The sequence below is a fragment of the Cryptotermes secundus genome, unplaced genomic scaffold (genome assembly GCF_002891405.2).
Source record: "Cryptotermes secundus unplaced genomic scaffold, Csec_1.0 scaffold213, whole genome shotgun sequence".
Classification (NCBI taxonomy): domain Eukaryota; kingdom Metazoa; phylum Arthropoda; class Insecta; order Blattodea; family Kalotermitidae; genus Cryptotermes; species Cryptotermes secundus.
In genome coordinates, this window is record NW_019731264.1 from 241989 (window position 1) to 266334 (window position 24346).

The 24346-nt window shown below is 41.7% G+C and overlaps 2 protein-coding genes across 4 annotated transcripts in view; one reads left to right on the forward strand and one right to left on the reverse strand.

The window, feature by feature from the left end:
- Positions 1 to 4267: 4267 nt before the first annotated feature.
- Positions 4268 to 14761, reverse strand: LOC111866727. Its single transcript, XM_023855932.2, has 4 exons — positions 14732 to 14761; positions 8232 to 8487; positions 7420 to 7631; positions 4268 to 6109 (listed from the first exon to the last, which is right to left on the reverse strand). Exons 2-4 carry the CDS (start codon positions 8484 to 8486, stop codon positions 4747 to 4749), a joined length of 1830 nt encoding a protein of 609 aa, XP_023711700.1. The 5' UTR covers position 8487; positions 14732 to 14761; the 3' UTR covers positions 4268 to 4746.
- The window catches only part of LOC111866724 (calcium-transporting ATPase type 2C member 1), a 100562-nt gene continuing 84839 nt past the window's right edge, over positions 8624 to 24346 (forward strand). Inside the window, exons 1-2 of one of the 3 annotated variants that reach the window (XM_023855930.2) lie at positions 8624 to 8906; positions 15057 to 15204. In XM_023855930.2, the coding sequence (XP_023711698.1) occupies positions 15121 to 15204 (84 nt within the window). In that variant the 5' untranslated portion in view covers positions 8624 to 8906; positions 15057 to 15120. Of the gene's footprint in view, positions 8940 to 15056; positions 15205 to 24346 lie in introns of those variants that run through there. The other 2 variants (XM_023855931.2, XM_023855929.2) reach the window with 2 other exon arrangements.

Here is a 24346-nt window from a genome sequence, read left to right on the forward strand (position 1 = left end):
CTCACTGTATTCCTTCAAACAACTAATTTGTAATGCTTGATGAGATGAAACCTGTTCAGGGATTATTCTGAACAGAGAAGTGGAGGCCATTCAAAATAGGGTTTGTTTGTGATGAGGCAGGTATCCCAGCAGTGCACCAGCTGCTGGGTCCCCCTGGAGTGCTTCTGGAACCACTGCACCGCCATGGTCTTGGCATCCCTGTCTGACCTGGATCTACATCCCTCTAGTGCTCTTAAGAGGACTGAATGCATGGAAGTCACATGGGACAGGTGCAGGCTGTATGGGGAGTGGTCCAACTCCTTCCAGCAAATGAAATGCTTGGACAGTGCAGGGCACATTGGGATGAGTTGTCTTGTAACACAGTGACTTTCCTCATGAGCATGCTAAGATGCTTTCCCTTAATGAAGGCTTAGGTTCCACAGTACTGCTGTGCATTTATGGTAATGTCAGGGTCTGTGAAGGAATTGACTGCCAATTTTGTGGTCTTGTTTAGACAGATACTGGACGTTGCAAGCCAGAATTTAACTGTGTCACACTGTTCATATTTTCTCTAGTGCATTTGTTCTGTCCTTGCATCATGTACACAGACACATGATCGGCTGTAACTGGCTGTTTTTTCTAGCAGTACCACGGACAGGTTTCATTTGAACATCCATCATTTCAATTATGTCTTCCTTAAGCACAGGTACAACTTTACGTTTATATTTAGTTGCTACATACCAAACACTTGGAGACTGCATTTTTACAGTTCTGTTTTAGTATGTATCCCTTTACCAGTTTGTGGTAGATTTTTGAACCTGCTCCTTAATCACCATAGTGCCACCAGTTGAAAAAGGCGCTGCAGTTTTTTTTTTTTTGCAGCATTTTCCAGTTAGTGGGTGTTGTTTTTATTGATTGTGGTCATAAAAATTTACCGTTGTGCATTACTGCATCAGGTGTTTTTATGTGCAGATCACAAAGAAATGGCATTTGGCAGATACATTCAGGGACAGATTGGTGGAAAGATTTCCATTTGTAGACCGGTATAAAAATTATTAATTCGTATGTGCAGCCAATGTGTACAGGTTAAAGTAATGTCACATATCCTGGTAACGTGACAAGAAATTAATGGGTTCCGGATTAGGTGAAGCTGTTTATTGAATAAGTTGTTTACAGTTACAATTACAGTCACTTGAAGATAAACGTCTTCCAGACGATGTCACCTGACTAGTCGTCATCTTCTTGTTCTTATCTTAGCTGGTTTCATCTGCTCCCAGCTCTGCTCCATTTGCCTCTGTTCTGTTTGGTCTGTTATATCTGTCAGTTTGGACGCCTAGAAGACACCCCTTGTGCAAGATTCCGTTTCGTGTGTTATACACGTGTTGTTACGTGAACATGTTTGTTACCCAGACGATGCGGAGCTGTTGCCTAACAATGGATGTCCACTCTAATTCAGTATTTTGGCTTTTAGGTGGCATGCCACAGTATGCACAGAACCATAGCATGAAATGCAAGGAGGAAGACAGATACACGATAAAAGATAGCCATATATAAATTAGTACAGTTTTGCCAATTTTGTAAAAATATGTCTTGACTTACAGAGGTGGCCAATATGAAGGTTTCTCTAATTGTGTGTGTAAACAAAGTTGTACCGTTAAAAGGTGAATTGAGAGCGTTAGAGAAAACAAAATTCTGTAGAATATACAGGATGCATAAAATTCTTCTAAACAGTGCATTCTGGAAGACTGGAAATTTTCTGTATAAAGGATTATTTTGATTTTCGTTTAATCCAGGATATTTAACGCCCTTTTTCAGCCCCAAATTCATGAGACCTGAAAATATTTCCGCTTAAGACAAATTCCATTTAATAAAGGGTCTGTTTAAGGCAGATTTTACAGTAATTTAATCAGACTGGTACATCTAAATGTCTTTGGTGATGATGATGATGTGTTATTACACTGACACATACAGTGGAGATTTTCTGTCATCTTGTTTTTGGTTTAAAAAACTCATTTCAGAAACTATATGTGCTTCCATCACCATGTTGGACAATTTCCATAATCTTGTTTTTAGTTAAATGCTTTGAAAGCTGGCTGTGTTTCCACAGTCATGTCAAAGAATGAAACCTGCTCTATTGGATTTACCTCTTGATGCCCATGGAATGCAACATACACTACCTCTGCTGACACTTCTATGTTCTAGTGAATCCTGGACAATGAAAGCAAACAGAAAAATCTGAATTATGCCTGCTGAAATAAAATTTGAGATGAGCAATGTAGAACACTTGACTGGGCCAAAGAAGAAATGACATACCAAAACAATAAGAACAGAACCTATATTGGACAAAATTTTGAAAAATTTAAAACCAGTGTGGTTCAACATATTGACAGAAGGGGGGTGGAACTTCTGAAACTATTAAAAAGATAACAAACTACATGGATCAAGGAACCGGGGAAGACTTCTGAAGATATTGCTGGGCAAATGGGCCTGGAACAGGTCAACAAATGGCCCACCATCCTGCCTGCTAGATGCTGCTGTTCCTACTTATTGTTTTTGTTGTTATGTAATTAATTTTATCTCGATGGGTAAACTGTGAACTGATATGTTGGGTTTTTGGACTTTATCCATCGTCCTGGTTTTTAAGATGACAAAATAAAAACACGTTTCGGAAACTGGATCTGTTTCCGTCCTCAGGTGAAGGAAAACACCTATTCAGTTGGGTCCGTTAGAAAGAGCTAGCCTCAATCACTGGACCAGTGATTCCAGTGGTTCCAGTGATTGAGGCTAGCTCTTTCTAACGGACCCAACTGAATAGGTGTTTTCCTTCACCTGAGGACGGAAACAGATCCAGTTTCCGAAACGTCATGTTTTTATTTTGTTATCTTAAAAACCAGGACGATGGATAAAGTCCAAAAACCCAACATATCAGTGTGTTATACACCATTGTCAGAATCCTATAGTAACTACCAAACTGTGAACTGTTACATTACATTATAAATGGAATAATATTAACATACTGTGGCATGTCCACTGAAAGCTGGAATAGTTTAATCAGGAGCGATGTCCGTTACCAAGTTATGGGACAGTAAACGCAATGTCTGCGTTCAAGTGACTAAGCTGCCGTTGTAGCATAAGATACGTAAGTTAGACATGATGTGCTCTGTAAAGCCTGTACTGACAGAGGACTTGTGTGTAGTGCAAAAGGAATAATTTTCAATAACATGTTATATGTGTGAAATCTACACTTGATGAAAGGCCAAGCACATTCAGAAGAGATAAGCCAATTTTTGTGTTAGAGAGGATGTTACATAAGGACTATTACTGCAAGAATTCAACTGAAAAAAATCTCTGGTTGTGGGTCTCAAGGGGCCTGACGCCAAGACAAACTGACTGCCAGCAAACCACCTGTCATAAAGTAACTATGACTTTGACTATGAGCTAAAGTCAGTCGAGAGTCAAGTAGATATTGAGCTCAGGGACAGGCAGTCCTGGCAGAGGTGTGGGAGTTGGAGGAGCCCCCACTGTTGCAAGCTGTTGCATAGCAACACCGAGTCAAGATGTGAGATGGACGCCAGCCAGCGAGGACAGAAGCCACTGAACACAGAAGTTGAGGCATCTACTGCGTTGGAAGTTGTTACCAGAATACTGGTGAAGACAAAGAAGACTTAGTGCATGCTGTGGTGAATTGCAGTGTGTGTGAATTAGTGAAGTTGCAAGTCTTAAAGAGTTCACTAAATCCTATTATAGATCCAGACCCTATCTATAGTCAATCACATGACAATATTATCTACTGTGAAAAACCAGAAGAGAACTGGAATTTTTACAGGTGGCACTATTTTATGTAAGAGCACAGAAGACAACATACTGAGTGCATATAGAATGACCCTTTGATGCCAGTGCTTTTCTTCATGTGTCGGTTCCATCTGCTGTACAATAATCATCACTTTTCTATGGCTAAAAAAAGTGTCCCCTCACCCACTTTCCAATTATTGAACGACTTGAATAATGTTCATGAAATCTGGTATGAACATTATGCTGCTGGATTGATCAATTTGCAGTCTTTTTCAAGAATGCCATCAATTTATTTTTACAATGGATTTTTAAATAGGCTCCAGTACTGCAACAGTATAGAAATTTCAGTGACTTATTTATGATCTTTCATTGTGCTTGATGTAGTGAACAGAATTTGCTCCAGTACTTCGTATCAGTTCTTGCAGAAACTCTTCTGCACTAGACAGGGACTTTTCAGACAGACATGATAGTTGAGGTTCTAGAGACAGAAAATAAATATTAACACAACTATTATATTTATTATGTCTTAGGTGACTCTTAGTTATGTGATACATAAAAGGTGCAAAAACAAGGAACATGTTTACAGCACATTCATATTTCCACATACTTTTAACATAAAACATGTAAGCCAAGACTTAAAGTTGACACATAACAGCTGCATTGAAGGACAAAGGGGTTTCCTACAACACAAATTTGCTGACATTATATAATAATGCACATTTACCCAACTTCAAATTCAAAGTGTATCTGATGCACAAAGAAATTATCTTCCCTGGCAATGTCCAAGGACAGCTACAGCCATATGCAATCTTTTTCACCTTTACATACTACAACTCTTCATTTACAGTTTCCACAAGTCTCACAGTAACTTGTCATCAGATGCCTGCTTCAATAATTCAGCAATGAGTTCCAGCAATTCATCTATATCTATTTTGGTTTCATGTGGCTTGTTTCAGAATTTATTCTGGAAGTTTATCATGATTTTGGCATGTAACTGAATGAGCTAGAACATCCTGACAATGCTGTCTGAGTTTCTGTTGAAACAAGCATAGAGTCGTCATCACCAAACTGTGGCCAGGCTGTTTGGGTTTCAATATTCACAAATCCAAGTTCAGAGTAAAAAGTCTCATCACAAGTTTGTGTATACATATTTGTATAAAGGAGATGATCAAAAGATGGGAAATCTTCTGTAGTCTGAGTTTCAATGTTGGAACAAAAGGTGAAAGATGTATCTGCATCATCAGCACAGTCTGTTAGGAAAGAACCACTAAAATCTAATTCTGTCTGAGTTTCTATACTGCAGGAACGATTTACATCAAAGGAAATTTTACGATGTTGCATCAGGAAGCTGTCCATCTGTGAAGGTTCATCAGCTAATGTTCCCAGATTACTTTCTATATTTGATCTGCATGAAGTAGAGGCCAATTCAGGCTCAAATGTAGAAGTTACACTGTTAACCTCTGTACTAAAACTACAGTTCGAATTATCTTCAAAATATCTTTGTAAACTATGCATTGTTTGAGAACTCGAATGAATGCTGCTTGAGCTGGGCTCACATGACTCTGATCCAAAAAATGACAAATTTAGATCTGTTTGGGTTACACTGTGACTTAATATTTCCTCTTGCTCCATTAGAGCATCCATTGCTATGGGACTCGTTTGTGTGCTTGATGAATTTTTCTGGCTAACCCACAGATCTGGCAATCCTACATCAATCCCAAGTCTATACGAAGTAGGGTTGTCAGACAAAGTCATGTTAGATGTTGACGGAAAATCATTTAAGGTAAAATTAGTGTCTGTATGTGGGTACTTTGTATGAAAGTCATTCAGACGCTGATTTTTAAGTTTTGTTTTGGTACCAATGTGACTCACAGTCTGTGTCTCCATACTCTTCCTTTTCTTCCTTGTCACACCATGCATTGTCTGCTTTATAGCAGATTTTTGATTTCCATGAGGGATTAGAATATCAGCATCTTTCATTGCCTTTTTGAGGATGTAATCACCTATAGTTTGAGTCTGTGCACTGATTTTGGGACGTTTATTTCGTGGCAGAATCCCTGTTTGTGTCTGAGCTGACATCCTGCGTTTAGTTGCCCTTTCACAAGATTTAAACGGGCTGGGCGCTTTCTTTGTTCTCTTACTGGCTACAATTTGCCCATCTGTTTGAACTCCTTTATCCACAGCAGTTCCTAAGCCTATCCCAGAAAGCTCACTCAGAGCAACAGCTGCCACTAAGTGTACAGGCACAGCAACTGCTGCTGAAACAAACTGAAGTTCTTGGCAATTTCCCACATTTGTGGTTTTCTTTTCCTTGTCAGATACTGTGCCAGTAAATCGTCTGAAATTCAAATGAATAAGTTATATAGAATGCCACATTAAAAAGAAATTCTGTCTGCAAGTTGTATTCAAATTAGAAAAAATCAACGTAATTTGAGTCATGGCATGTTAGTTTCAGAATTATTACTGCCAAAGAAGAACTTCAGACATTGTACCTGACTTGTCCAAAGAGCTGAATATCTAACACTGTCAGGTATGGGCTTAAAACTACATGCATTCTTAATGTCCGCATTAAATGGAGGTGAGGCGGGCTTCATGCTCACCATTTTACCCTGGGGAACGTGCCCTCAGTACCTGTTGGACAGGAGACTTCAATGAGCTCCACAATAGATCTTAGACTCCTGTTAGGAGTCAAAGAAGGAGCTTTTTAAAATGCCCAACTTGTCCAATTATATTATCTGTATGCAATATATTTAGATGAATGGTCAATGGAACAAACCACAAGATGCTTTACATTAAAATATGTATAAAGTTTGTGTTTTTTTATACTTTTCGCGAGGTTTACTCTTAATTTAAATTCTGTTTGAATGTACGTATTGTTCTTATTTGTGATACAAACAAGACATTCAGAATTTCCCAAATGCAAAAGATATGTTATAATGAATTTTTGGTATACTAACATTCATAAGTATTGTCAACTAATACAGTTACAGAATAATGTTACCACATTGCACTTCACTGTTTGACACTGTACATCATGACACTAATGGCATATATTTTGAACACAACGTAGTCGGTATAGCGACTGTCTACGGGATGGATGACAGGGGCTGCAGTTCGAGTCCCAGTAAGATGAAGAATTTTCTCTTCACGTCATCCAGACCAGGTCTGGGACCCACTTGGCCTGCTATCCAATGGGTACTGGGTACTCCTTCCCCAGGTTAAAGCGGCTGGGGTGTGAAGCTGACCACTCACATCAAACTAGTGCCGAGGTCAAGAAAATTTGGCTCTATAAATCCACTCCCCCATACACCTTCATGGTGTAGTGCTTAATTAGTTAAGCACAGGGACTTTACCTTTACATATAAGAATGATTTGATGACATTTCTGCACTGCAGTTCTGCTTGCTGTTATAGTTTTCTGCTACTAACATGCTGTACACTCATGCATACACACACAAGGATGAAAGCACAAGAATGTGGTAAATTTCTGGAACACCTGTATCTTGACATTTATCTGCAAGACTTCAGTCAGGATTGCACAATCTCAGGGCAAAAACTTGAACCTGAAACACCCTGAAGGAGGAATAATACCCATTCAACTGCAATTTGTAGTACCTTACAGATTATATTGTTCCTGAGTAATACATACTTTCCATATGATTTGAACTTCTCGTCAAATGTGTGTGACAATCTCTTTGCATGAGTGAGCAATGCCTCATATGAATCATAAGTATGGTTACAGGAGCAAATGAATTTGATCCCACAGATTCTTGTATGATGTGTCTTGGCTGCTTCTGTGGAGAACCCTTTGAGACATTTTTGACATTGAAAAACCTTTTCTGCGTGGACTTTCAAATAATGCTGAAAATAAATCAAAATCATTATATGCACGTATAATTTCTGAGTTCATATTATTTTAAGAGAGAAGTAGATATAATATAACTGACAAAATCTTTTTATTTAACAAGAATGTCCATATTTCATACAGTGCTTCTGTCAGTTGATGCAAGTTGGCAGAAATTATGAATTCACACAACTGTGCATAGTTGTAATCAGAGCAGATTTACATTATCTGAAAGATGTCAAATACACCCTAAATACTGTTCTTGACACATTAAACTACATAATAAATACATTACTTTCAAGTAAACTAACAGTAGCATCATTTATGTGTTCTTAAATGTGCCAGGTACACTAGCTGGCATCATGTTTTATCCTCTAACGAAAAAAATCACATACTGTTTATTTCACGTTTCTGCTGAACAGCTCACTCCAGTCCACTTCCATGGAAATTTTTGTTCAAACTAATAAATGGTTGGAACTTGCAGTGCCTTGGGATGAGGGCTGGTCAGATTACATAAAACTTGGCAAGGCAAGAGCAAAGGTTTCTACAACTTACCATTACCTAATAATTACATTATTATAGTTGTAGTAGCAGCAGCAATAGTATGGTACATTTACCTGCTTCAAGTATTTCAAACGCTTGAAAAACTGTCTTGAATTTAAATTATATGGACATTCGTCGATGGGACAATGATACTGGCAATTTACTCCATCGCCTTTCTTTAATGTGCTCTTCTTATGGTGCTTCAATAAATGCATGTCTAAATTGGCAGTATTTTTAAATACACTTCTGCAATCTTCCTCAGGACAATGAATGTTTGTCTTTATTACAGAAAGTTCTGATGGTGGTGGACATATTTTAATTACACTCATCCTGAAACAGACAACCAATAACCGAATAAAACATTTTAAGCACCCTCATAACCTAAAAAAATTACCGCGACACATTAAGACAACCGTATACTTCTCATGGGTATACATGCACCATATACTGATAAACTATGAGCCACCTTTAAGCAAATCTGACACAGCTGCCAACCAGTTCGCAAATATATTTCAAAACAGTACACTAGGCATTAATTTCGACACATCTTACAACCTAAACTACTCAACATGCTTAACTTAGCAGGACTACAGACGTCTACCAATAGGATTATGGAACCGAATTTCCCATTCTATGCAAACGTATCCCCGGAGTTTTGGGAAATTTATTGCAAAATCAGGTTCTCGAACTTCTCGAATTTGGTATTACGTAATGTAGTACGGTACACACTAGGACACTTTCCGTGTGAGGTAAGAAAACCAAGCATGTGTGATTCGAACTGGGTAAGATTAAATATTTCCTACGGCTCACTACAGGTATAATGCATTTTCAGGTTTAAAATCGATTGGTATCTGAGATGTAAAGCCATGTATTCCGGTAGGTACGGTACACGTATTGCATGTTGCGTCGCAGACAAGCTTCTTACTGGGTTGCACGAGGTCAGATACCAACTGAACTTCTACCGGGCTACACGACGTCACATACAGGACGATAATATTCTTTATAGTTACCGCTGTAGGAACCTATAAAATCCGCCGAAGTAAAAAAAGAAAAAGTAAAGCTATGCCTGTAAGGGGCCGTGAAGGCCCATAGGGTTGTGAGACGTTGAGGGTCCCACGTTATCTAGACAATTGGTTCAAAGATGGCGGTAAGGTTGTGAGCCTTACGCGCCGGCCGCACCTTACTCCTCAGGAAAATTATTTAATTAATTCCTGGTGGTCATTTCTGTTAGAGGCTGAATAGACCCCAGGGCCATAGTGCTGCTGGAAGGATTAGGTAAATTAAAAAAAAATCCAATGACCTCATCGGGGCTTGAACCCGCGATCTTCCGGCTCGTAGCATAGTGCCTCAACCAACTACGGTACCGCGTGCCCCTTCCCCTCAAATCCAATAGATTGATATATTCTGCAGTGAAGGATGTGGAAGAACATGAACACTTGCTTGAATGTGGGCAGTTCCCACAACACAGAATGTTCCGAAGCAAAACAATCGATCCACATTTTCGTCAAATGTATCAAGTAGTCATGAGTCTTTTTCAATGGAAACTTTTGTTTTCAAACAATACATTTTTATTATATTTGATCCTCAGGGTCAAATAGTAAACCAAGAAAGAAAGCAGATATGTTCCTCCAAAACGTCAAGCTTTTCCCGAACAACACTGGGTTCAATCCAGAATAACGTACTCTGCCTTGCCCCTTCTTCGGTAGAGGATTTTAGGTCCCCTCGCCGCTCCTTCGCCCAAGAACAGAAACAGTCTTGAGGGTCCTGAGTTTCCGAAATGTATCGTTCTGTTTGGAGTGCTGAAGAATGGACAGAGTTCAGGAAACTCATATTCTGAAGTTGATATACCCCCTAGACTACGGAGGCCGTTAAGAAATGTCCACAGCTGCAACAATATAAGTAACAAACTAACTGCATGGAGCTGAGCCTTTCTTTTGAAGCCGCCAGTCGCTCAAGTACTCAAGAATTTCCCATCATTTGACTGAACCCAGAGGTTCATTACCTTATTGACACGAGCCCTGGACCGGTCCCTATCCAGAGCTAGATGAGTACAGTCCATACCATCCCAACCTATTTCTCTAAGATCAATTTTAATATTATTCACCCATCCTCCCAGTGGTCTCTTCCATTCTGGCTTTCCCACCAATGTTATATGCATTCCTCTTCTCTCCCATTCGTGCTATATGCCCCCCCATCTCATCCTCCTTGACTTGATCATTCTAATTTTACTTGGCGAAGAGTTCAAGTTATGAAGCTCCTCATTATGCAGTTTTTTTCCCCAACTTCCTGTCACCTTATCTTTCTTCGGTCCAAACATTCTCCTCAGGACTCTGTTCCCAAATACGTCCAGTCTATATTCTTCCCATAATATCAAAGACCAAGTTTTACGCCCATATCTGGAACAGTCACCTGAAATAAACTTCTTATGTTCCAGTGTAGAAATGCGTTACTAAATTGCTTGAGAAATTGCAAAGAAACTATGTAAGTTAAAAATAACGTGGGCAAATTCTCCATTTCCGCTTGCCGAATAATAAGCTCTCTCAGGTCGTGTCCCGCCAGCGGGCCCTAGTTCTCTACCTCTGTCCTAGACCAATATTCTGTATGGCCTCTTCTTGCAAGTTCTGCATAATAAGTAAACGGACCCAATTTCTTGAAATACGATACACCGTTTTATGACTATAACCTTCTGACCGGGGAAGACCGATTTTTAACAACGCCTCTAATGAATGGTGACGTCACTACGTTAGCTGGCAATGGGGAGGTTACACGTACATTCACAAACCTCACCAGTACGTCACCCACAAACTGACAATTTTCGGAAAACTGCCACCGTGTCTCGCTAGTCATATAGTTTTAGGAGTTTCCCATAGATGGCACTGTAATGTAGTTTTAAATGTAGCTATACCACTCAATTTGACAAGAGAGATTGTTTACGCACTTTTTGTTTGGGCCGCGCCATAGCTTAAGCGCTTAGTCTAGTCTATGAGCTCGATTTCGGGCCTGGTCAAATGGGATTTGTGGTGGACAAAGTGGCGCTGGGGCAGGTTTTCTCAGAGTACTTAGGTTTCCCCTGCCAATTTTCAATCCACCAATACCGAAGTACTCGGAGTAAACCTGCCCCAGCGCCACTTTGTCCACCACAAATCCCACTTGACCAGACCCGAAATCGAGCTCATAGACTAGACTAAGCGCTTAAGCTATGGCGCGGCCCAAACAAAAACTAACCCGCTTGAACTATGGCGCGGCCTGAAGAACACTTAGTCCGTATTCAGATAGAGCGTGCGAGTGGTAACGGGACTGTAAATAAAAATATGTTAATTTGGAAAATAAATATCGCCGTGGTACAACAACCGAAAAACTTGATAGTTCTAGAACCACGTTAAAGTACAGATTTCAGTCAAATTCAGATTTTTATTGTAAAATAATTCAAGCGTAAATAACCTTTCATTTACATTTCAATAATTTTACTATTAAAGCTGTATTTATAAGATCTGAGGTTCTCCCGCCTTGTAATCCGTTGGAAGTCAAACGATGTTTAGGATGAACACGTCGCATCCATCTTCATTGTCGAAGAATAACCCGAGCAAGAAATGACAAGTGGCAAGCAGAGCCACTTAAATATTTGGGCAAGCGGTAGAATAAGCGGCCTCCGTAGTCTAGGGGTAACGTTCCCACCTCATGACTCAAGGTACGCGGGTTCAAACCCGGCGGAGGTCGTGGGTCCCGTGTCGTAGATTTACGGCACGTAAAAGATCATCATGTCTCTAGGAGACCTCTGAGCAAAATTAGGTAACAATTTCCCGCCCAAGTAGTTTCCAATGCCTCTGGTAGATGGGGGAAATATCAGGTACCGACGGCCGACCTCGTTGGCTGAACGGGGCTGGTAGCACGCACCAGTACCGGTAGGGTATGGCGACAGTAGAAATTAAAGGGGGACGCACAATGGATTAATAACTTGTCTAAGTGCATGGGGAAACCCACCCCCTCTAATAATAATAATAATAATAAGGGGTAGAATAGTTTGCCGAGGCCCCATACTACAAGCCGAAAGGTCGCGAGTTCCCTTCCCGATGAGGTCATTGCATTTTTCAATTAACCTAATCTTTCCAGCCGTATTATGATCCTGGGGTCGACTCAGCCTGTAACAGAAATAAGTACCAGTAATCTTCCTGGGTATAAACGGTGGCCGGCGCGTAAGGCTGACAACCTCACCGCCATCTGTGAACCGATTGTCTAGAAAATGTGGGATCCTCGACGTCTCACAACCCTGTGGGCCTTCACGGCCTGATACAGGAAATACACGATCTTAAGTTATGAATTCTGGACAATTCAAAGTTAATCAGCGCTCTCAGTAATGGTGAGATTAATATCAGAAATTTATCTCGGCACAGATATCATGTTCTCTGACATTCATATCTTGTTCTCTTGACGTCTGTCATACATACATATATAGTGATTTCTACGTCACTGATTTTCTTGCCACTAGTGTCAATTTTAGTCTGTAGAAGTACATATTCAGGAAACGTGATAAATATATTGATAAGGTTCTGATCAGGCCTCACCGCCATCTGTTATCCGATTTTTTTTCCCCCTTGGCACTATAGCCCCAGTGGACCTAGGCCTACCTCCATGAATTCCGTTCACTTCGGTTTTTCTCGATCTTACACATTCGGTAGGACTCCTTGAGCGGGTGATCAGCTCGTCGCAAGGCCTCTACCTGTACACAAACACAGAAAAATGCACACAAACATCCATGCCCTGAGTGGGATTCGAACCCACGATCCCGGCTTCCGAGCGAGCGAAGACAGTGCATGCCTTAGACCACTCGGCTACCGTGACCGGCCTGTTAGACGATTGTTTAGAGAAAATTTGGCAGCCTCGACATCTCACAGCCCTACAGGCCTTCACGCCCTGTTACAGGGATAGCTTTACCTCTGCCTTTTACTGTATTGGGAACAGTACACCCTTGTTTATTACTGTTTCTTAGTACTCTGAGATTAGGGCTTTTTCGTTTCTTACGACTTATGAAAAGATTATCTCATAAAGCCTCCATGATGAGTATCCTGTCCTGCAAAGTCTTAAATCGCTCTGAAGGGACTGGCGGAAATTAGCATAATTAAGGAACTTGTTCCGACTTGGAGTACACTAATTTCTGACGCGTTCGAGAGCATTCTCTGTCAGCATGTAACAATTCAAAAATCGCTAAACGGATGCTCATTAACTCCGATACTGAGATAGCTTTAATGCAGTTTGTATGATTCCACCCACTGTTCTCCACGCGGTCCGCGCTAGGACATGCTACAACTTTGTGTATAAATAAAACTCTCTGTTGCTCATTCGAAGTAAAAAGTAAATAAGAAGTTCTGGGAAGAGCTAATCGCCTAATTTCCTTTGATGAGACACGGATGGCATAGAAACCACGTGTGCAACAATTCTTCTGCTATTGCGTGTGTATTCGTTGCAGGGATAACGTTTCTACCGAGCCGTTGCCTAGCAACGATAGGGGATACGCATACAGACATACATACGGATGGTATGGATTTATGAAGTACGCCACTGAGACGGGCAAAGTGCCGTGATATGCATACCAACTTTCATAAAGACTGGTAATCTCATGAGCCTACTGTTGTCCTTTCAGAATAAAGGAGGAAGGATTAAAAGGTAAAGGTGTCCCTATGCTGAACTTATTAAGCAACATGCCAATAGGTACTGGGGGTAAAGCGGCCGGGGCGTGAGGCTGACCACTCATCTCCCTCTAGCGCCGAGGTCAGGAAAATGTGGATCTATAGATCCACTTCCCCATACACCTTCATGGCGTATTGCTTAATTAGTTATGCACAGGGACAACTTTACCTGTTTACCTCATTAGCCGGGTTAGCGCGGGTGGCATGTGCTCTTAACTACAGGAGTTAAATAATGGACACTTGTCAGCACTGCAATGACTTTCCGGTTTCTATAAATGACTGGGAATTTGTTGGTAAATTAGGAGACTGCCAGCTAATGAAAATGACCTCCATCCATGGACATGTGTAATACGTTATGAGCTCTTTAACACCCGTTGAGAATTCAAAGGAAAATCGCAAAAAATTGTTATATAAGCTTTCGTTAACTTCCCTTGGTTTCTCCCATATTCATTTCCAGCTCTACATGTTATCGAACAATATATCGAGGCCGACATTTAACATCTTCTCCCATGAATAATAGGCACAAATAGTCAATCGTAAACCGTCTTCTTTGTACAGAATACCATACTGCCATATCCACATCAAAATATCAACACCCAGAAAATAGACACGATAAACTGTACGAAAGACTACTCGCTCTTTCGTGACACATTGCATAACGCAACGTTCATACGTGTTACAGATCGGCAGTTCATTGTGATGGCAGCGCGCAATTGCCAAATTTCATAGCTTTTTATCTCACCTTTACAAACCACTACATCTTGAAATATATTACTAGTTCGTTTATACTGGTGTTGTTAAGATATTAAAATAGTTATATTCAAATCGCATGGTAGGTCAAATAACAATTTTTATAAATACGGATATCAATGCCCACAAAAGATACTTACAGACAACAGTGAATGGCTTCATACTGGCATTTCGACTGCACTACACTGTACGTGTACAAACTGGTAAATATCATGTTTAGTAGCTTTGATTTCTCTTATCTGTACTACAGTTCGTCTGACCCCGGTCACTGTAAGTTTAATGGCTGGAATTTTAGTAGAGTGAATGAGATCCGAATTGAGTTCATCGTGACCTCGTACATACAGAGATAAGATGTAATTATATTCTTTTTAAGGCAACTGGATGTGTTCATATTTGTACTGTGAATAGCGCTCGATAAACATGTGCATTCTCAGCGTTCGGGTCTGAAACGGTTTCCTATTGCAGATACGAAATGTTTCAAGTGACAATAGAAGAAAGATCTGACAATGTAAGCTGACAGTGAGTGAAAATGAACCGATACAAACTGAGACATTATAAACACAAAGATGGCCTGCCCTGGAGAAACCATTCCTGGAATGTATTTGGATACGTGGTAAGTTTTTCTTTATTATGTGTCTATTTATTTATTTGTTTTGTACAGGTTACGCTTCTCGTACACACAATGGAATGCAAGGTACAAGTTTTCGAAGACAGTATTTTGCCCGGAAATGACACCTGCTGTTAGGGGACTGTTGGCAGATCCGCCTACCGGCGGAATAATTATTTTATTATTATTATTAGAAGGGGGTGAGTTTCCCCATGCACCGCGACTAATAGTCTGTTGTACGTCCCCCTTTGATATTCTACCAGTCGCCATACCCTACCGGTACTGGTGCGTGCTATCAGCCCCGTTCAGCCAACGAGGTCGGCCCTCGGTACCTGATACTTCCCCCATCTACCAGAGGCATTGGAAACTACTTGGGCGGGAAACTTTCTTTTTTCGTAATTTAGGTCAGACATGAGGATCTTTTACGTGCCGTAAATCTACGACACGGGACCCACGGCTTAAAGTACCTCCCGGAGGACTTGTTCCCTGAATTTTTCCGCCCTTAAAAATTCCACGACCTCCGCCGGGTCATGAGGTGTGAACGTTACCCCTAGACTACGGAGGCCGCTTTACCCGCGGAATTAGTACTACCTGCAACAAATGCGCGCGCACCGTAGAGTGAGATTTATAGTTCATTTAACGATGCTGAGAGTTCCTCAGTATATAGCGCCGAATGCTATGATGATAACTAAAAACGGATTAGAAAGTATGTAAGAAGAAGCGGTCGTGGCCTAATGTAAGGTACTACCCCGTCATTTGTCTTGGGACACTGAGTCATCGCACGAATTTTGGCGTTACGGCCACCTTAACACAGCTCACAAATGTTGCCACTTGAGCGAACTTTCGCGGTGTTGTTACATGTCCGTTTGTTCGGTCGTTATAGTAACTAGGACACGGACTGAATACTGAGAATCGGGGTTCTATTCCTTACAGGGGCAGAACATTTTCTTCTTTACAGCGTCTATACAGGTTTTGGTGTCTGGCCAGCCTCTTATCCACTGGGAACCAGGAGCTCTCACGAAGGGGGTAAAGCGGCCGGGGCTTGAAACTCACTTCCATGAAGTGCTGATGTTAATGCGTGGAACTATACCACTTCTCGATACATCTTCATTGCTCACCAGAAATAAGATATTTCGGTGAAAGTTACACAGTAACTTCAGTCTGCACCTAAGTAGACAGACGTAAGGATTATTTAATAACGAAACGTGTTACACTGACTGTTTAAAGTGTCCTCTTAGGACTTGATATCGCGTTTCTGAGATCAGTGTTGCCACACTTTCATAATGTGGCGTTCAGATAGCTGGCGGTCACTTTAAATAGTGTTTGTTGTATGTCTTATAGGCATTTAGTAGGATTCCTTGGACAGGGGATGAGCCCGACGAAAGGCCCCTACCTACACAGGACAAACACGAGCAGAGAATAAACGCAGCCATCCATGCCTTAAGTGGGATTCAAATCCACTATCCCAGTATTTGAACGGTACAGTACTTACTGTGAAATGTAGACCCATTTCTAGGCAACATCCAAAATACGCGCACACAACAATAGAAAGGGTGTTAGGAGAAGTGTTTGCGATGTGGTCCGCGCCATGCCCTGTGCTAGGCAACGGGCCGATAAACACGAATTCTGGGAACAGAAGAAGTGTTTTCTATGTGATCCGCACCATGCGCAGTGCTGGGAAACCGGCCAATGAACACGCATTCTGACACTTGACATGTCTTTTCCGCGAAGTCCGCCCAGAGTCTGTATAATGAGAGGCGAGAAATAATTGGCAGTTCAGTTCAGTAGTTGAGTTCTATTGAGGTTATAGCTGTGGAGTGTTAACCAGCGGACAACGGAAGCTAAGATTCGATAACAGGAAACGTCTAGTGAGGACACTGCAGATGAATTGCAATTGCGGAGAGCTGCTGCCAAGTAAAGACTGGTGAAAGCAGTTTGAGAAGACTTGTGGGGTGTGATGTGGAGTGTGGAGATCAGCAATACTGTTATAGTTATTTGTAGTTATGACCTATTCACCAATCCAAACCCCGTCTATAGTCACTAATACACGTGACAGTGCGTTTCCTACATTAGACCGCGCGGCCACTGTGATCGGCATGAGTGGCCTTAAATCAGCAATTTGGCCAGTTTTATCTATGTTTATCCATTTTATTTTGTACCGAAACGCTAAATTTTGGATGACATGACATGATTTTCGCAAGACGCTGCTCATTGCTTGTTGCATGCTGATTACCACCAGGTCAGTAAGCTCCGCACATGTGTGCGTCCTGCCTTCACTGGACAGAGTAAACATAAGTACCTCTTTGTTTAACACACGGTCATTGGCTCTGCGGATTGTGCGTCACTGTTAGCTGAGAGGTTATGTAAGGCGCGAAGGCCCTCAAGCTCAAATACAAAGTTCAACTTATGCTTATTTAACAACCATTGAATGTTCAACAGCAAACTCTTGTGGTTGTGAACACAGTACCTAGCTACAATATGGCCCCCTGCTGTGCTCGTACATCGTAGCCCCTGGGAGACACGCTGCAGGCTATACGCCTGAAAAGCTTCAGTTTACGTAATCCTTTGTTGTCATTTCAACCATGTTCACGGCACTGTCAGGAGCAGATCCCATCTCAGGAAAGCAGTTTATTTGCTCATCCATAAGAAGCAACTCCTCATCCGTTAAAGTTTTATCATGAGATTGCAGAATTTAGTGACAACTTCAGTCTCCACTTCTAGTTCTAGTTATCTTACTTTTTCCACCACATCTGCAGTTACTTCCTCCACTGAAGTCTGGAACCCCTCAAAGTCATCCGTGAGGGTTGGAGTCACCTTCTTCCAAACTCATGTTACTGTTGATATTTTGACTCCACGAATTTTGGTTGATTGGTTTTCAATGGCTGCATTTAGGATCATTTGACCCATTGTGCTTCTTGCTTCCCAAGAGAGAACAATCAAGTTCTTGCTTTGTTGCATCTTGAAGAAGTTTGCGCTTTACTTTTGGGAAGCTTTGCCAGGTCTGTTGCTCATTTTGCACTACCCAGGGGACATGTATGACTTAGAGAATGTCACGGACGCGAGCAACTTCTAGGTGTTTGATTTCAATTTCCCGATTCATACACACAGAATTTTGACTTCACGAATATTCTTAATGGCATCTGGAAGGGTGAATTCTCTCCAGAAGGCTTTCAATTTACTTTACCCAGATCCATCAGAGAAATCACTGTCTATGACAGCTGTAGCCTTACGAAAGGTACTTCTTAAATAATAAGACTTGAAAGTTGAAATTATTCCTTGACCTTCAACTTATAAAAGACGCGATATCTGCTGAGCGCAATACAATGAGGTATGCCTGTACAGTATAGCGTTCTATATTTATAGGTAAGCAGGAACGGTCACTTGGTCACAACCGCTTTGTTGGACAGAAATGGCGGCAGGAAACGCGAGGAAAGAAAAGTAGGCAACTAACGTAGTTATGAATAAAGGGTTTATTGACTGTGACCACAGCATCTGGCCCATGAATAACAGTTTAGAGAAGATGTTGAAACGATCCAACATTATAGATAACCGCAGGGGATAATGCTACACCCGCGCTGCCGTTCGATAGCAAATGCGACGACAGGCCATGGGCACTCCTCCTCCAACTTCGATGTCTACCAGTATATAGGGCCGCATACGTAGCGGAACCGGATGTTCTGCGAGTGATGTCGTCGTTGCGGACAAGCGGTGACTGTTCTGTTATGTTGTGCTTCTCCGTACAGTCGTCTCACGTCTTTCAGTTCTTTGAATGGATACTCAGAGTTCTGCGTCAGAGCGGGACCACCAGAACACCAGAACATCAGCAGTAGTGACCTCAACGAGCAGACCTAATTATCGTTTTATCCGTTTTGCGGCGCTGCCTCGTACTTTCTATATCACATGACAATGTTCCATATTTCGCTAACGAAGAGGTAAACGCTGTGCTCACGACTAGTTAAGCACTACGCCATGAAGACATATAGATGTATAGATCCACGTTTTCTTGGCCTCGGCACTAGTTCGAGGCGAGTGATCAGCATCACGCTTCTGCCGCTTTATCCCTGGGGAGCCCCCGGTACCAATAGGATAGGAGGCAGGGTGGACTCCAGAACCGGTCTGGACGACATGGAGAAGAGAAAATTCTTACCCCTACCGGGAATCGAACCCCGACCTCTTGGTCGTCCAGCCCGTAGCCAGTAGCTGTACCGATTGCGCTATCATGCTATTATATGTATTGTTACGTAAGAAATATTGATCATGTCACATATGACTTATCTTTTGACAGCCCTGTCTTACTGTGTTAAAGCATGCCTTTTCACGTGCTCTCGGTGCTAGCTACATGGCTTTTATGTAACACTGGGTGGTGCAAATGGCATACTGTAGTAACCTTGGGTTTGAGGTTGTTGCAGCAGTGGCTGTGAAAGATAGTATGTTCTGAGATGTGACGCCGTATAGTCTGATAGACGTTACTGACGATATGGAGGAACGTACTGACTCTGTTTTCATGGACGAAGATTAACAAATAAACAGGAAGCAGTTTCGTCTGAAACTTCAGTAAACTTCAGTCGTACTACAGGGTATCGCATTTCAGAAAATGGCCGTCTTTATGTTAAAATTGTTTTGCAATCTCTAAACAAACGCTCTGGCTTAAGATCTGTTAAGAAACAATACGATCTGTACTCAAGGTGTTTTGTTCAAATTTCTGTGAGTCGTAAACTTTTGTATGGCGCTGATTCCTTACAGTAAATTATTTTTATTTGCGCAACAGATGCATATGACATGACGTCACGACAATACCATTTTTCCCGTGTTTCTATAGGCATCGTCTCATGAATGGCGGACTGAGGGTCGGTTCTCGCGTCCATTGCTCTGTATCGTAACACCAACCTTCCTCTGGTGACAGATGCTTCCGTTTCTTTCACAAAAAGTACATGAAATTAACATCTCCAAAATTACTGAAGAGGTCTGTTCTAAATTCGTTATTGATTGGAGCTATATTGGTGATTCCTGCTTCTTGACTTCATGGCACAAGTGTGGGCTTTCATTACTTTCAGCTCTTGAAGCGGCGTGACGTCATTCGTTTCCTCTCGGAGGAAGACCTTGAGGATTGATTTTCATTATGTCATCGTTGGAACTAGGAACAATATTAGTAGCGCAATGTGTGATATTGCCATGTGTAGGGTTGTGTAACTGTGGACGGGTTATGGATTGGTTACCGGATTTCTTGATCACTTGTACACACTATTCGGACTAGACAACACCTGCTAAGCCTTTCCCAGCCTCCTGTAGCTTCTGCCGTTATTAGTTACACTCACGCAACAGGATACACACATCAAAACAGTTCAGATATTTGGGAACGACAGTAACAAATCAAAACCAGATTCAGGAAGAAATTAAGAGGAGACTGAACTTGGGCAATGCTTGCTACCATTCAGTCCAAAACCTTCTGTCTTCTCGTCTGTTGTCCAAAAATATAGAAATTAGAATATACAAAACTATAATTTTGTCTGTGGTTTTGTATGAGTGTGAAACTTTGTCTCTGACATTAAGGGAGGAACATAGACTGAAGGTACGAGTAGCGTAGTTGGTTGAGGGGCTATGCTACAAGCCGGAAGGTCACGGGGTCAAGTCCCGATGAGGTCATTGGATTATTTTCAGTTGACCTAATCCTTCCAGCCGCACTAGGCCCTGGGGTTTACTCAGCTTCTAACAGAAATGAGTACTAGGAATTAATTAAATAATTTTCCTGGGGAGTAAAGCGCGGCCGGAGCGTAAGGCTGACAACCTTACCGCCATCTTTGAGCCGATTGTCTAGATAATGTGGGACCCTCAACGTCTCACAACCCTATGGGCCTTCACAGCCTGTTACAGGGATAGCTTTACTTTACTTTTTTACTTTACATAGACTGAGGGTGTTTGAGAACAGGATGTTGAGAATATTTGGACCGAAGAGAGATGAAGTGACAGGAGGTTGGAGAAAACTGCATAATGAGGAGCTTCATAACTTGTCAAGTAGGATGAGTCGGGCAGGGCATGTAGCACAAATGGGGAGAAGAGGAATTTATATGGAAAAGCTAGAAAGGAAAAGACCACTAGGAAGACCAAGATGTAGGTGAGCGGATAATATTAAAGTGGATCTTAGATATATATTTTGGGGTGGTATTGACTGGATTGATCTGGCTCAGGATAGGGACCACTGGAGGGCTCGTGTGAACACAGTAATGAACCTTCGGATTCCATAAAACGCTGGGAAGTTCTTGAGTAGCTGCACAACTGGCGGCTTCTAAGGAAGGGCTCAGCTCCATGGAGTTAGTTTAGTTCATGTCTGTGGCTTGAAGTCTCATACCAGCAGCAAAGCAAAGCAAGATCGCTATAAACATTCATTCTAAACAATGCGTAGAAATAGCTCCGTTTCTGTAACTTTATGTTATTCCGGAAGTAATTGCATAGTAACTACATGAACTGAAGAAATTCTAGTTTGCTGGCCTACAGTGCTGAGAAGATAATTCCAGACAGCAGAAGCACACTCAAGTCTAATTCTGACTAGGCTCATGTAGTATAAAAAGAAAGAACGAGGAGTTCTAGGAAGAACTAATTTCCTACTTTCCTTTGATACGACGCGAACCGCATAGGAAACGACACTTTAAACAATTCTTCATTGCCGCGGGAGCGTGTTTACCGGACCGTTGCCTAGCAACGATAGCAGAGTACGAAGACAGACCCACAGACTGTCTTTAGATACGACATTGACGGCATAGAAAACGACACGTCAGCAACTCTTCGATTGTTGCGTGTATTCGTAGCCGCGGCAACGTGTTTACCAACGCGTTGCCTAGCAATGGCACGAAGGATACATATACAGACACACATGCTGATAGGATGGATTTATGAAGTACGACATTGAGGCGGGCTCAGGTGCCATGATATACATACTAAATTTTATCAAGATTGGTTCAGGCATTTAGAAGTTGTTGGGGGTGATACAGAGACAAAGAAACAGACATCAAGGTGATCTCATAAGCCTACTTTTATTCTTTATAAATAAGGAAAGTAGTTTTAAAAAAGAAGTATCTAATGAAGAAGAGAAAATGTTAATAATTCAAATTGGGTTATTCGTTGTAATACTTTTTTTTTCAATTGCTCTTCCAGCTCATTCAGGGCCTTGGCCTCTCATTCAGTTCCGTAATCATTTTACACAGACGGTAGGACTCCTTGGGCGGGGGATCAGTCCGTCGCAAGGCCGCTACCTAAACACAGGACAACACAAACACAGAATAAACGCATACGCACACCAAACATTCATACCTTGAGTGGGATTCGAACCCACGATCCCAGCGTCCAAACGAGAGAAGACAGTTCATGCCTTAGACCGCGCGGCCACTGTGACCGGCCTCTGACAAATTTATAGCGAGAGAAAAAAGAAATGATCAGCTTGCTGATGGAAGTTTAGAGTCAAGAAAACATGAAGGTCTTTAATAAAATTTAAACGCAATTTGTCTAAGTTGTGAAGGACGTAGTTAAAAAGTCAACACTTCTGTTATAACTGCCTCAGGCTTCCTGCATCCAGCGGTAGAGCAGTTCTGTACAGAATTCATATCTGACTGCAAGACAATGCATGGCAGCAGCAAACTGATATGAGGAACATTTCTATCGCAAGCAAACAATTTAATTTAAATTAATTTAATTCAATAAAATTGGTTGCTTATATACGTAGCACAAAGGCCAATTGTAAAATAAGTATGAGCAAAGAAAGGAAACAACAGAAACAGGACACGCAAAGACAAAAAAGCTTGTATCAGGTTTATGTATAGAATTACTGGGGGTTTTTTACTTTTTCCAACTTCCGGAATTTTAGGTAATAGAGGGCACTGCGTTTCGGAAACTGGATGTGTTTCCGTCTTCAGGTGAGAAAGGAAGACACCTACTCAGATGACTCTATAGCCCTTTGAACCTTGGCCGCTTTTTCAGTTTCTTAATATATATACAGCCGGTAGGACACCTTGGACGGAGGATCAGCTCGTCGCAAGGCCGCAGCCTACACACAGAACAACACAAACACAGAATAAACGCACACAGACATCCATACATCAAGTGGGATTCGAATACACGATCCTGGTAATCGAGCGGTCGCGGACGCTTTCATGCCTTGATCGCGCGGCCATTGTGATCTGCGTATGTCTCTATATACATGGTGTTTCAGGACTTTAGGGCATAACTGCAGGAGGTGATTTCCTAGGTCTTTGTGATCAAAAAAGTTCATATAAACGTGTCCGATTTTGGACGGTTATGGAGTTGTGACCGTTTGTTTATTCCCGTACGCGCCCTCGTGTGAACCGCGTTTATCTTCTAACGGGTCGCTATTTTTAGCCAGCTACAGACAGAGCGTTCTCGTTATCTCGACACTTGAGAGCTACCTAAGGTGGGGTGGGTTGGTATGTCCGGCGCGGTTCACAACCGAGCGGCAGCCTGTGTTGCGGCCGGCGGTGGCATTTTCGAAAATCAGCTTTAAGCACCAATAAATTCAAATTAAAGGTAATTTCACGAAGTTAACTTTACATTCATACTTTAAATGTATCATGTATTAAGCTGGTTTATTATTTTGTTCCGTTTATTGTGAGTAATCGTTACCTTCTATTCTGAGTTTAAAACGGTCATAACTCCGTAACCGTTCAAAATCGGACACATGTTTATATGAACTTTTTTGATCACAAAGACCTAGGAAACCAGCTCCTGCAGTTATGCCCTAAAGTTGTGAAACACCCTATATATATGGTAAGAGGGAAAGAGTATTCCCTGTGCTTAACTAAGTAAGCACTACGCCATGTAGTGTAGAAGTATGTAAAAGGTAAAGCTATTCCTGTAACACCCCGTGGAGGCACATAGGATTGTGAGGCGTCGAGGCTCCCACATTTTCTAGACCTTCGGCTCACGTATAGTGGTGAGGTTGTCATCCTTAGGCGCCGGCCGCCCTTTACACGTAGGAAGATTCCTGGTACTCATTTCTGTTAGAGGCTGAGTCGACCCCTGGACCATAGTACGTTTGGAAGGATTAGGTCAATTGGAAAAAATCCAATGACCTCATCGGGAATCGAACCCGCGGCCTCCCGGATTGTAGCATAGTGCCTCGGTAAACTACGCTACCGCTCGC

Bases quoted from the DNA above. Each gene is read 5' to 3' on its own strand.
- LOC111866727 (XM_023855932.2), bottom strand. From the start codon at position 8,486: ATGAGTGTAATTAAAATATGTCCACCACCATCAGAACTTTCTGTAATA. The intron at 7,632-8,231 runs GTAAATGTACCA...ATTTATTTTCAG, and splicing joins GTTTGAAATACTTGAAGCAG to CATTATTTGAAAGTCCACGC. The intron at 6,110-7,419 runs GTATGTATTACT...TTTGAATTTCAG, and splicing joins AAGTTCAAATCATATGGAAA to ACGATTTACTGGCACAGTAT.